At 41.3% G+C, this 13,455-nt stretch overlaps 1 protein-coding gene across 8 annotated transcripts in view; it reads right to left on the bottom strand.

Annotated features, from left to right (window-relative positions):
* MYBL1 (MYB proto-oncogene like 1) overlaps positions 1–1,438 on the bottom strand; it is a 52,305-nt gene extending 50,867 nt beyond the window's left edge. For 3 of the 8 annotated variants that reach the window (XR_002785183.2, XM_023545746.2, XM_010588325.3), the window contains exon 1: positions 1,058–1,434. Coding sequence is in view for 7 of the 8 variants with exons in the window: in XM_023545746.2 (XP_023401514.2) it covers positions 1,058–1,077 (20 nt within the window). In the remaining variant the exon portion in view is untranslated. Of the gene's footprint in view, positions 1–1,057 lie in introns of all 8 variants that reach the window. The other 5 variants (XM_064267769.1, XM_003408335.4, XM_023545747.2 and 2 more) reach the window with 4 other exon arrangements.
* Between the last annotated feature and the right edge of the window lie 12,017 nt (positions 1,439–13,455).

Here is a 13,455-nt window from a genome sequence, read left to right on the forward strand (position 1 = left end):
TTCCAATTTTGAGTTTTTAAGAATCTTCAGTAAATGAATCCAAGTGATAAATTTCGGCTGAAGAAACACATCTCTAGTTAAGAAGGCTGTGGATCTAGATAAATAAAAACATTGTGAAATTATGCCAAACATCTTTTCAGGTTTACATGATACTGCAAATTAAAAAACACCCAGGGTTCTTCTGTTTCCATCATTTAAGTGGTTACTCCACACAATTTAGAAGTAGCTGCTATAGTAATTGGCTTTTGTTTTTGTTTACTATAGTCATACACAGATAAAAATTAGATGTATAAATTTATCCTAGCATTTTCCAACAACAACAAAAAAAATGTGCCCTATCTCTGTGCAACACATAGGTACAGTCAGAACCAAACACGGACACTCAAAATATTACGTGAGTGAAATACATTGTTTTATTTTAAGCACAAGCTACTGATAGTAACGATGTGACATCCTCCCAGTAGAAAATATTTTAAAATATACATAAGCTGAGAGCATGGGTACGAGTGATTACAGAAAACAGGAGAAAGGTACTTTCTCTTCAGCTATTCCTCGGAGAATTTTCCATACCTTTCAAGGTAGCCAAGTTGAGAGTGGGGTCCCCGCCCAGGTTTATCAAGAAGTTCCTAGTTAACGGGTACAGTGATTCAGAAAAGAGAGTCCCTCTGAGCCCCGTGTTCCAGTCCTCCAGGCAGGACACTGCCGTTTGTATCTGCGTAGCTGTCCCCTGAAAGCGCGCAGACTTACCTGGCCAGAAACCCTTTCCCACCGAGAAATGGCTCTGAGCAGTTAGGGGGCTGGACGCGCGCTGCGGGGAGGATCAGCTCAAAGGAGCAACCTGGGCAGCTGTTACTCCATTTCTGTGTTTTAATCACAGTGGTCCCCAACTCTCCACACGCCGCGGGGGCCTCCCCACAGAGGGGCCGCAGCGGCTGTGGGGCAACGGGCAGGCAAACTCTACCCCGGCTGGGGAGGGCCCGGGGAGGGACGGGGGGACGGGAGAGGGAATCTAAGCCAGATGGCGCCGCCAGGCCTGGGCAAAGGGGATGTCACCCACCTGCGCGACCTCTTCGCCATCCTTCAAGTACCGCATAGGCGCGGGCTGGGCGGAGACGCAGTTCAGCCTCCTCCAGCCTCAGGCGAATGCTCCTTCTCCCCGACCTTCCCGCTAACTTCCCTCGCACCCTCCCCGGAGCTGCCGAGCGCGGAACGCACGTCCCCGCAGGGCAGGACGGAGGGACAGAGGGGCGGACCGCGACCCGCCCGGACCCGCAGCCCCGCTCCTAGCCCAGCCCTGCCCGGTCAGGGATGCCCCGACATATCAGGAGGCGCGCTCTCGCCCTCTGCCTGTCCCTCCGCCGCCCTTCAGCCTCCTCGCTGTAGTCCCAGCGCGGCTCCGCAGAGGGCGACGACCCCCGCCCCGCCCCGCCCCGCAGCGAGCAGCTCTGCAGGGCTCGCAGCCTCCTGCAGGGTTTTGTCCGCACCGCCGAATCTCGCGCCCAGCCTCCCTCAAGAGCCGCCGTTTGAATCTGCGCACGCGGCCCCGAACCTCATTGGCTGTGGCGGCCGCAGCGGGGGGGAGGGGGAAGGGTGGGGCGGGGAGAGCGCGCGCGACTGAGGGCGGGGAGGGGAGCTGGAAACTGGGACTGGAACTCGCGGGAGTCGGGGCAGGAGCCGGGAGCTGGGGGTGGGGCCGCGAGGGGCGCGCGGGCCGCGCTGTGACAGGAACCGGAGCGCGCCCAGCGCAGCAACGCGAGGGGGCGGGCCCTCGAGGGCCGCGCGCGGCCCGCTGGGAAAGCGAGTTCCTGCGCTCGCCGAGGGCTGAGTCGGAAGCCGGGGCGCGTCAGTCCCAGCCGCCGCCAACTGCCCGGGCGGGCGGCCCCGCGGGTGGGCCGGCGTACCTCCTTGCAGCCGCTTCTCCGTCTCCGTTCTTCCCTCCTTGGGTGTATCCCAGCTCAATAGGAGGTGAAGTCTTCAGACTTGAGATGAATCTGACCATAAACCTACGCGGCCGTTATTTTTTAAGCAAACATTTAAGCTGTCTTTGCCCAGACATCATAGTTACGGGAGTGGCGAAGATTGTGGCAGGAAACCGAATTTCACCTATTTTTTTCCCCCCAAGATGGCAGGAGTGGGACAGGTGAAAAAAGGTTTTCATCAGGAAACGTGTTTAGAACGGGAAAGGGAAGTAATTCATCTGCGGCTGGTCTTTAAAGTGCTTAATCTCCAACCCCGCTGTACAGGAGTTATTCGGTGTGCATCGTGGAGGAGCCCTAGACCGGGAGGAACATGCAGGGAGACAGGAGTGCGCTGGGAATCTCGCCCAGATTCAGAGTAGCTTTGCCTGATGAGTACGGTAGTCAACAAGTGACCGTCCTTCCGCAAGAGACAGAGGGAAAGGAGCTGCATTAGAGAAACTTCTAGCAGAGGTTCCAAGTTCAGTAGCTACGAATTGCTCAAATCAAGTAGATTAACTATATTAACGATTAGAAATGGCCAAGGATCCAAATTTGCAAGGCAACATGCTCTACTGCATAGAGCACTGAACCACATATTAATATTGTAACATTAACTGGCATTTTGCTATTTTGACATTTCACGCGTCATCTTTTGCAAATCGGAGATGCAGGTGCAAATGTGAATTAAGAGGAGCTTGCATGCAAGTTACTGTCAAAACACCTGCCATCTTATAGTTCCTTTTTCTCAAGGTACGGGTTCTGGGAAGGTAAAGAAGCTTTTCTTGTAAATCATTCCTGTGTTGCTGGTCCACTTTAAAAAACAAAACAAAACAAAAACACCTAATTTAGAAAGCAATGTCATTTGGAGTCAGTGTTTTCTTATTTATTCCTAGTCATACACTACTCCGTCATTTATATTCTAACAGCAGAGCTTCTGCCGTATTTTAGGATATAGTCAGTTTTACACAAAATAAATTTTTAGAACTTGAAGGCAGGCGTTTGAAATTTTGACAGTAAAATAAATCCCTCTCATTTTACAGGCAGGAAAAAAATTTTCCTCGGGAAGATAGAACATGGCAAAATAAATTAGTCATAAAACTAAAGACAAAGTGTGGAACTAAAGTGGTAAGTCATTTGAATTTACATACTCTATCATAAACCAGGCTGGTTTTGGATAGTTAATGCTTCTCAAGTTTGTCCAGTGAAGTACCTGCCCTCAAGGTAGAGAGGATTGAATACTAAGGGGAGCAGGAGGGGGAGGAAGTGTCTGGGAGCAAGTGTTGAAAACTTCTTTGAAATCTCTCTTTAAAAACTCATGTAAAATTTTGCATTCTATTCCATGATAAATATATTCATGTTTTTATTATAAAAACATTAAAAACTGCTTTACTAATTCACTTTCATACTCCACATCTCTAAGTAAATTGCTTCCCAAGAAAAATGCACCATGGTCATCCTTCAGACAGCTGTCCCTCTTCTCATCCTCCCCCAGTCAAAGGCCAGATACTCAAAAAGTTTGCTTATACTAGTCTGAAAAGTGCCTAAAAGATTGTGCTTTTAATAGAGTTGTATCAACCATTCTCATACAGGGATTTTTTTTTTTTTTTTGTCTGTTTTATTCCCTGCTAGATCCACACAGCCCCTGGAATAGTGACACAGCAAGATTTTGCTCAATAAAATACTGTATCTGTAGAATGAATGAATGAAAAAGGGCAAAAATAAGCAAGCACTTAAATATTCGTGGTCACAAGTTGGCAAAAAAAAAAAATAGATTTGAAATAACACTTTGTAAATACTAAATTGTTCTAAACCATGCGAAAAAGATTTTAATAATTTCTTGATGGGGGTGTTATTGAAAACTGATATAATCCTTTTGGAAAGCAATATCAAGCAAAAGTCATAAGGATGTACATAGCCTTTGAAAGACATTTTATGTTGATAACTGAATAGAAGCAAAAAAAAAAAAAAAACCCTGTTAAATCCAATGGACACTTGAAGAAATAAATCCTCATCTTACCTGCCCTTTCTACTGCATTTGACTCGATTACTGCCTTTTAATTGAAACTTCATCTCAGTTTCTGTGACATCACCTCCATGATGTCCATTCTATACATCCCTCAAACCACTTTGCAAGCCCCCAGCTCTGCCTGCTCCTTCAAGGTTGGCATTCCCCAGTATTCAGTATTCAGTTTTTAGCTCTGTTCTCACTTCACACTGTCCTAAGGAATCTCACCCACTCCTGTGGTTTCAATCATATCCTGTAAGCACAGGATTCAACAAATCTTTACTTCCAGCCCCAACCTCCCTCCTGAACTAGATCTCTCTCCACCTGCAAGAGCTAAAATCCCAAAATTCAACCTCTTTATAAGAACAGGATTCACCTTTTTATTTATTCTCTTTCCATTAGCCTCTCCTCTCCATCCCTACTGCCAGTGCAAGCTCTCATCTCTCTCTCAGCTACAGGAAGTCTTTTAACTGATTTCCCAGCCTCTAGTTTTGTCCAATCCAATACATCCTCCATATGGCCACCTGAAGGATCTTTTAAAACATAAATCTGTTTTTTTCTGCCCTGCTTTTAAAAGCAAACAGAGTAGTGGTTACCTAGAACTGAGGGGAAGGGTTGGGAGGAAATAGGAGTGATTGCTAATGGTTATGGGTTTCTTTTGGGGGTGATGAAAATGTTCTAAAATTAACTGTGATTGTTGCACAACTGTGAATATACTAAAAACCATTGAGTTGTACACTTGAAATGGGTGAACTGTATGGTATGTGAACTATAGCTCAATATTAAGCTGTCATATTAAAACAAAACATAGCTTTCATTGGCTTCCCATTGCCTACAGGATAAAGTCCTTAATATGACAATAAGGTAACTTGATGATTTGGTCCTACACCTATCACCCAGCCTCATAAAAACTATTATCTGATAAGCAGCTACACACTAAGTTGCACTATGTTAAGTATTGAACATACATTATCTCATCTATGTTACTAATAGAATTCCCATCTTACAGATGAGGAAACTAAGGCTAAAGTGGTTTAGTATTACTAGAATATAAAATTGGAAATGAGATAGCCTAATAGAAAGATCTGAACTCAAGATGCTTAGGAGAGGAGGAGGTTCTAGTTAATCTAAGGCATAATACTTTACAGGTATTAGAGTAATTATGAGTATGTCACTTATTTACCTGCACCTTATTTTTAAGTGCATTTTCATGTGCAATTTTTGTTTTAAGTTGGTACTGGGTCTCAGTTTAGAGATCTAGGTTCAAATCTGACTCTGGTATTATTTTCCTAAGTTAACCATCTCTTAGCTAGTTGTACCTATAAAAATTAACTTATTTGAGAAATATGATAGTAATTTAGAAGCCAGAATGATGATTTTTACTGGTAATGGGTTGAGGTGCTACACCTGGAACTGCTTTTGACAACAAACATAAAGGATAAAGTAACAAGTAACTTCAAATACTTATACAAGAGTTTACAACTATATAATGCAACAGAATAAACACCTGATCAAGAATCAGGACAGCTGAAACTTTCTATGTGATCTTGGTCAATTCATGTAATATACTTGAATTTTTTGTACACATCATGCTTTCCATGCCTCTGTGCTTTTGCACATATTTATCCTCTGTCAAGTATGCTCTTCTTTGTCTGTAAAATTTCTGTTTACTCATCAAGACCCAACTCAGATGTTACCCTCTCTGGAAAACCTCCCTAAATCCTCCCTCTACCACTCCCTAAAGATTCCATTAATCATTATCTTCTACCTCTGTTCCTGGAATATATCTCTGCTGATGCATTTATCACATTTCAGTATAATCTGTTCTTCTCTTATTCATTCTCTTAACCTAACAGACTATGAGTTCATTTATCTCTATAGTACCAATGTCAATTGAGTAGGTGTTCAATAACTTTGTTAAACTGAACTGAGTGATAAGATTAATACTAAATAGTATTTCTTTTCATCTAAGAATGAGGGATCCCCTATGCTGTGTGCCTAAATCCTTCCTATTACACTAATATACATGAGGATCCCTCATTCATGGGGTAATGTGATGGGCCATACACATGCTGTGTACACAGTGGGTTTGTGCTACAGCTTAGAAAACACTGAGCGTGGAGAATCTACTGCTTTTATAGCAAGCAGCTCGCAACAAGGAGATGCTACCTCATCTCTCAAGTTTACCAGCTGCAAAAATAATCCTGAGAAATATCCTGGGCAAAAGAGTGGTCAGGGTCTTGGAATCTTGGCACACCCAGCAAGATGTGTGTAGGACTGCAAGAGGGCCAAGGAGGACTGTCTCTCTCAGTAGTAGCCATATCAGTATCTCTAAAGGACAGGCCTATAGTCCATTCTTTGAATGTCATCTCCCTATTTAATTTGTCCTTTGTTTTTACACATTCAGTGAATGAATGAAAGATAAAGAATGGTTTTTGCTTATATTTTTTAGCCTTGCTTCTTCGGCAAAAAGCAAAAACACTACGCTTCCTTTGAAGTTAAAATGTCTTCAGTTTACAAAATGATGGCGCCACCTAGAGGAGACAACAAGTCCTGAAATTACCCTGTGTAATTTCATTACAAATTTAAGTCCTGGGCTTTTGGTTCAAGATGGTGGATTGAGCATATGTGATTACCTATTCTCCATACCTGGTGGTGTAGGGGTTAAGAACTACTGCTGCTAACCAAAAGGCTGGCAGTTCAAATCCACCTGGTGCTCCTTGGAAACCATATGGGGCAGTTCTACTCTGTCCTATAGGGTCACCGTGAGTCAGAATCAACTCAACAGCAATGGGTTAATGGGTTTATTCTCCATCCCAAACTCATGTTATTACAAATGCAGAAAGGGGAATGAACCCAAAATAGCTACAGGTGGAACAGAAGGAACATCAATGGACCTGTATTAATGTATTTCTGGAAGAGAGAAATTAGGAGCATACTGATGTATAAAACAGCATAAGGTGCCCACGGCCCAGAAACTATACACAGAAGGATACAGAAGTGGGACCTGAATTTTCCAGTGGGATCTGGAAGCTCCAAATGAGGAAGCAGAAGGTACAGTGAGCAAGAGCGAACAGTGGGACATAAAACAGGAAGACAAACCACATATAGAACAGCTGTACTAACTGATCTCCCCTATAATCTATTCTTACTTTCCTCTTATGGAACAATTGCTGATGCATTTATACCCAGCTAATAACCAGAGGAAGAAGCTTTGGTGGTGCAGTGATTAAAGCGCTGGGCTGCTAAACGAAAACTTGGTGGTTCGAATTCATCAGCTGCTCTGTGGGAGAAAGATAATGGCAGTCTGCTTCTGTAAAGACTTATAGCCTTGGAAACCCCATGGGCGGTTCTGCTGTGTCCTATAGGGTCACTATGAGCCACAATCAACTCGATAACAACGTGTTGTGTTTTGTTTTGTTTTGGTTAAAAACCAGAGAACTGTTTGCTAAAGAAATTGAAGTACCGTATCTTCCTTGGGACAGCTTCTAGTGTGACATATTGGTGTCTCACACAAAAAAAGACCTTCTCATTTTGACCTCAGCTATTTATTAATCAAACTATAGATTTTTTTTTCTAAAAAAGCAATTATGGTTTTTGAATCCCATAAAAACCTTGAAAATGTAAAAATAACGGTACAACTGGTAAAAGTTAGGAAATAGAATGGGAAGATGAGGACTATTAGAAAGCATGTTGTTGTCATTGTCAGGAGCCATTGAGTAGGTTCTGACTCATAGCAACCCCACCTACAACAGAACGAAACATTGCCTGGTCCTGTGCCATCCTCACAGTCGTTACGCTTCTGCCCATTGTTGCAGCCACCTTGTCAACCCATCTCCTTGCGGGCTCTCCTCTTTTTCGCTGACCCAATACTTTACCAAGCATGATGTCTTTCTCCTGTGAGTGGTTCCTCTTGATAACATGTCCAAAGTACATGAGATGAAGTCTCACCATCCTTGCTTTTAAGGAGCATTCTGGCTGTACTTCTTCCGAGACATGTAGCCCTGGTGGTGCAGTAGTTAAAAGAGTTTGGCTGCTAACCAAAAGGTCAACAGTTCAAATTTACCAGCCGCTCCTTGGAACCATATGGGGCATTTCTGCTCTGTCCTATAGGGTCACTATGAGTCAGAATCAACTCAATGACAATGGGTTTGGTTTGGTTTTGGACTTCCAAGGCAGATTTGTTTGTTCTTCTGGCAGTCCATGGCATATTCAGTATTCTCTGCCAACACCATAATTCAAATGAATCAATTAGAAAGCAGATGATAATTTTCTCATTGTACATACTGGGAAGCCAAGAGATAATGTCTAAAATTGATGGCTCAATTAATAGAGATTTAAGTATATTATTTAAAGTTATAAAAATAAGCTAAAAAGGGCAAGGGAACTCATCTTTGATAATGGGAGAATCAACAAATACTGCCTAAAGTTGGTAATATTAAGAGATCAGACCTATAAGCATCTTGTTGAGGGTGTGTAACTAACTTTATGTAGGTTATGTACATAACCATCAAAAAAGAAACAGTTGAAAATGGGATGGGGAAAGCTGGGTACCTTTATATAGTTTTGAACTGTTTTTAACCATGTACATGTATTGCTTTGAGAATAGTTTTTAAAAGGGAAAAAGGGCCCTATTTCAGTAAGAACTGTTACAGATTATTTTTCAGATACTTAATTTTTCTAATAATCACACTGTACCAAAAATTAAGTAGCATTATAAAGTTTACAGTGCTATCATAAACACCATACTGCACTGGGCAAATTTGCTGCAAAAGACCCCTTTTAAAGTGTTAAAAAGCAAAGATGTCACTTTGAAGACTAAGGTGTATCTGACCCAAGTCACGGTATTTTCAGTCGCTCATATGCATGCGAAAGCTGGACAACGAATAAGGAAGACCAAGAATTGACGCCTTTGAATTATGCTGTTGGCAAAGAATACTGAGTATACCATACACTGCCAGAAGACAAACAAATCTGACTTGGAAGAAGTACAGCCAGAATGCTCCTTAGAAGTGAGGATGGCGAGACTTCATCTCACATACTTTGGACGTGTTATCAGGAGGGACCAGTCCCTGGAGAAGGACATCATATTTGGCAGAGTGTCAGAGGAAAAGAGGAAGACCCTCAACAAGATGAACTGACACACTTGTCTGCAACAATGGGCTCAAACATAGCGATTATGAGGATGGTGCAGGGCTGGCCAGTGTTTCGTTCTGTTGTACCTAGGGTTGCTATGAGTCAGAACTGACTCAACAGCACCTAACAACAACAAAGTTTACTATAATAGCCAAATCACTTGCCATAAAAAAATCACATAATGATAATCTTAAGTTTAAAAGCAATATTGTAAGTACAACTTAAGATAAACATTTGGTTACTAGACACTTATTATGTTGGAAACAGAAGGCAGCAAATACTGATTCAGGGCAATGAGAAACTAGAGGAAAAAAATGGAATTTAATCTTTCTATAATTCTGGTAATATTGAAAGAAATCAGAATAATTGAGGGCTTTCTAAATTTTTTTTTTCTACTCCGAATTTGATTTTGCTTTACTGTTCTGTGATACATCCATGCATCTAATTTGCACTGATCACATTCAGTAGCAGAGGCGTGTTTTCATTTCAAAGAAGCTTGTATATGAAGCTGGTGCTAGACACTAAATGCAGAATCTCATTTCCTGCCACAACTTCCCTTTTCCCTAGGAATCTTATTTTCACAAACTTTCTCATTTTTATCCATTCAACTGTGTGCCACTACTCCTTCAGAGGAAGGATGTAGGGTCTAAAGTGTGACAAACACTTAAAAGCTTGTAAGCAGCCACGTAAGATACAATTATTGGTATGTATTCATCTGGGTTTTTTTTTTTTTTACTCATCTGGAGCAAAAGAGCAAGAACTCAAAGAACAAACTAATCTACAGGACTAAGAGCCCACACAAACCACAGCCTCATCTATCCTGAGACCAGAAGAAATATATGGTGCCGGGCTACCACTACCAACTATTAGGACCAGGGACACAATAGATGGTCCTGGACAGAATGGGAGAAAAATGTAGACCAAACTAAAATTCTTTAAAAAAAGGCCAGACTTAACTGGACCAGTAGAGACCAAAGGAACCCCCGAGACTGTCGCCTGAGACACCCTTTAAACCTGGATCTGAAACCACTCCCAGAGATCACCTTTCAGTTAAGTAACAGATTAGTTCATAAACATCACTCCAGAGTACTATGCTCTTTAAAAAAGAAAAAAAATCAACTATATGAGGCCAAACGGTCAACATTTACCCTAAAGCAAAGATGAGAAGGTAAGGGGGGGTTGGGAGGGAAGCTAGATTAACGGAAACAGAACCAGAATGGAAATAATGAGAATGCTGACACGCTGTAAAAAATGTAACCAATGTCACTGAAAAATGTGCATAGAAATTGTTAAATGGGAACCTAATTTGCTGTGTAAACTTTCACCAAAAACAATAAAATATTATTTAAAAATAATATAGTGATAAACATAAGCATCTTACTGAATTTTGCTTGATGGACTGGTCTAGGAAGTAAAATATTTTTGGAGGTGTCACACTTACTAATTTGATTTTTAAGCATCCTATTGGAAACCCCGGTGGTGTAGTGGCTGAGAGCCACAGCTGCTAATCAAAAGGTCCGCAGTTCAAATCCACCAGGTGTTCCTTGGAAACCGTATGGGGCATTCTACTGTCCTATAGGGTCACTATGAGTTAGAATCAACTTGATAGCAATTTTTTTTTTAATTGATTCTTCAGGTCTCAGCTAATACATTACCTCTCAGGAAGCCTTCCCTGACCATTAGCAGGTCAGCTTAATTCCTCCTGCAGTGTAGACCCACTCTACCCAGCATCTCCCATATATCTGCACTTAATTGCTTGTTTAAATGCCTTTCTCTCCCTCACTAAAAATACAAGCATAAGTAAAAGCAGAAAATATGTATTATTCTCATCATTTGTTTTTCCTTACAGTTAGAAAAGTACCTGGCACACGGTTGCCCCTCAAGTAACTGAATGAATATATATTTTCAAAGCAAGGAGATTGTAGTACAAATAAGGAGAAGTTGCAGGTGACAGATTCTACCCCAAAAGAATACTAGAATGTAAAATAAATGACAATCTATATTTACTTTCAAGGAACAAAAGCAGCTATTTAAAATGCTTTTTTCCCCATAACCCATTGCCATTGAGTCGATTCCCATTGCCATCAAATCGATTCTGACTCACAGCGACCCTATAGGACAGAGCAGAACTGCTTTATAAGGTTTCCCAGGCTGTAAATTTTCACAGAAGCAGACTGTCACATCTTTCTCCCACATGCTGACCGTAAAGATCTAACAGTAAAACTAAATACTGCTAAAAATTTTAAGGCGGGTTAAATAAACTTTCTTTTAGTGAGAATTCACCTTGCTTTATTTCTAACTAGAAGTTCAAATGGTAATTTGGCTACCATAAAGAGCATTTGTTTTAGAAATTAAAAAAAAAAAAAGGCTGTCTTTCGATTACAAAAATCACTAATTAAGGGTACTTAAAAAGTTGTGTTCCTTCTTATTCATGTGAAATAGTTCTGCAACACTGCTGAATTTACAATTGTCCACCTTGTAGCTCTGTTCTCGGTTTTTTTAAATAACAGCTAGTCATTTCTCAGCTACAGCCAAACAAAAAACATTTAATTCTTAAGAAAAATGTTACTCAGTATTAACAGATAGTATTGCAAATATCTATCCCTTGCTTTATGTAGTACTTATAAAAGTATTTAGCATAAGGATAATATACCTCAATACCCACTGTCGTCGATTCAGACTCGTAACAACCCCATAGGTTTCTGAGGCTGTAAATCTCTAGGAAGCAAACCACCACATCTTTCACCTGCAGAGCTGTTAGTCCTTTCAAGCCTCCAACCTTTCAGTTAGCAGTCAATCACTTTATCACTACACCCCCAGGGCTCCTTAAAGATAATATACAGAGGTGGCAAACTTACAGAAATGACACAGCCCAGGTTTTTCCTAGTTCAGTAGTAATAGCTTGGAACAGCTTTGAGAGAACACTTAAAATCAACAGAAGGTTAAAAAAACAAAAATCCCTTATGCAGTAGTTCTTAATCTTTAGTGTGCTTTCAAGTATGGGGAAAAATAGCTTTTTTAAAGGCAAATACTTGAGTCCTCTCCCCAATCCTGATTCCGTAAGTTTTCCAGGTAGTTAAGATACATGCTCATAAACTGTACTTTGAGAAACATCGCCTTTAGAAAACCTTCTTCCCAAACCAGTAGACAAGTTTAGTAAGTAACAATAATTATTCTGGGTTCTTGAAATGAGATAGCTAGACTTTTACCTAGATCAATGATTCTCAAATTTACCCAGATTAGTCATCTAAGAAATTCAGAAACCCTTCCTTACAGCACTTCCAAATTTGGTGGAAGCAAGAAAACAAAGTGAACGAAGAAAGAAGATAGGGCAGAGGCTTGGAGCTCAGAAGGGAAATTAACAGAAAGTGAAATTAAAGCCTGGTGCTTTATCTTAGAAACCCTGGTGGAGCAGTGGTTAAGAGCTCGGCTGCTAACCAAAAGGTCGGCAGTTCAAATCCACCAGCCGCTCCTTGGAAACTCTAGGGGCAGTTCTACTCTGACCTATAGGCTTGCTCAGTTGGAACTGACTCAACAGCAACAGATTTGTTGTAGAAATGCTAAACATTCCATAGTTTGGCTATATTTTAAAGGAGTCCCTGGGTGGCACAAATGATTAAATGCTCCACTACTAGGTCAAAGGTGGCAGTTCGAATCCACCCAGAGGCGCCTCAGAAGACAGCCTAGAAGACAGGTCTGACAATCTGCTTCCACAAGGTTACACAGCCTTGAAATCCCTTTGGAGCAGTTCTGCTCTGTACATATGGGGGTCACATAAGGTCACCATGAGTCACAATAGACTCCACACCAACTAAAAACTGTATCTTAAAATCAATTCAAAGCAGTATACCTGAAAACGATCAGCAATAGATGTCTGTAAAGACATGACCACTAAATTTTATTCCTTTGCTAAATTACGAATATAGCATTGAGGTTAAGAACAAGAGCTATGGAGTCATAAACATCTGGGTCTAAATAGCTCTGTCACCAATTACGGCACTTTGGGTAAACTGCCTAAACTATCTGAACCTGTTGCCTGAAAGATGAAGACATTAATGGTACCCAACCACAAAGAGTTGTTTTGAGGGCTAAATTATTGCCCGTTATGTGTTTAGCATACTCCCTGGACATAGGGAAAGGGATCACTAAATATAGCTACTCTCAGCCTTCCCCATCATCTGAAGCCAGTGGTTTTTTCATTGTTAACCTGAACTTTCCTGATACGCAACCAAACCAAATAAGACGATAAATCAAATATAAAAATGTCATTACTTTACATTTAAACCTCATGCTATACATGTTTCCTTGTCTATACAGAGAATTGACAGGCAAGAATAACCTCCCACCCCTACCGCA

This window comes from Loxodonta africana, chromosome 14 (assembly GCF_030014295.1).
Source record: "Loxodonta africana isolate mLoxAfr1 chromosome 14, mLoxAfr1.hap2, whole genome shotgun sequence".
NCBI lineage: Eukaryota > Metazoa > Chordata > Mammalia > Proboscidea > Elephantidae > Loxodonta > Loxodonta africana.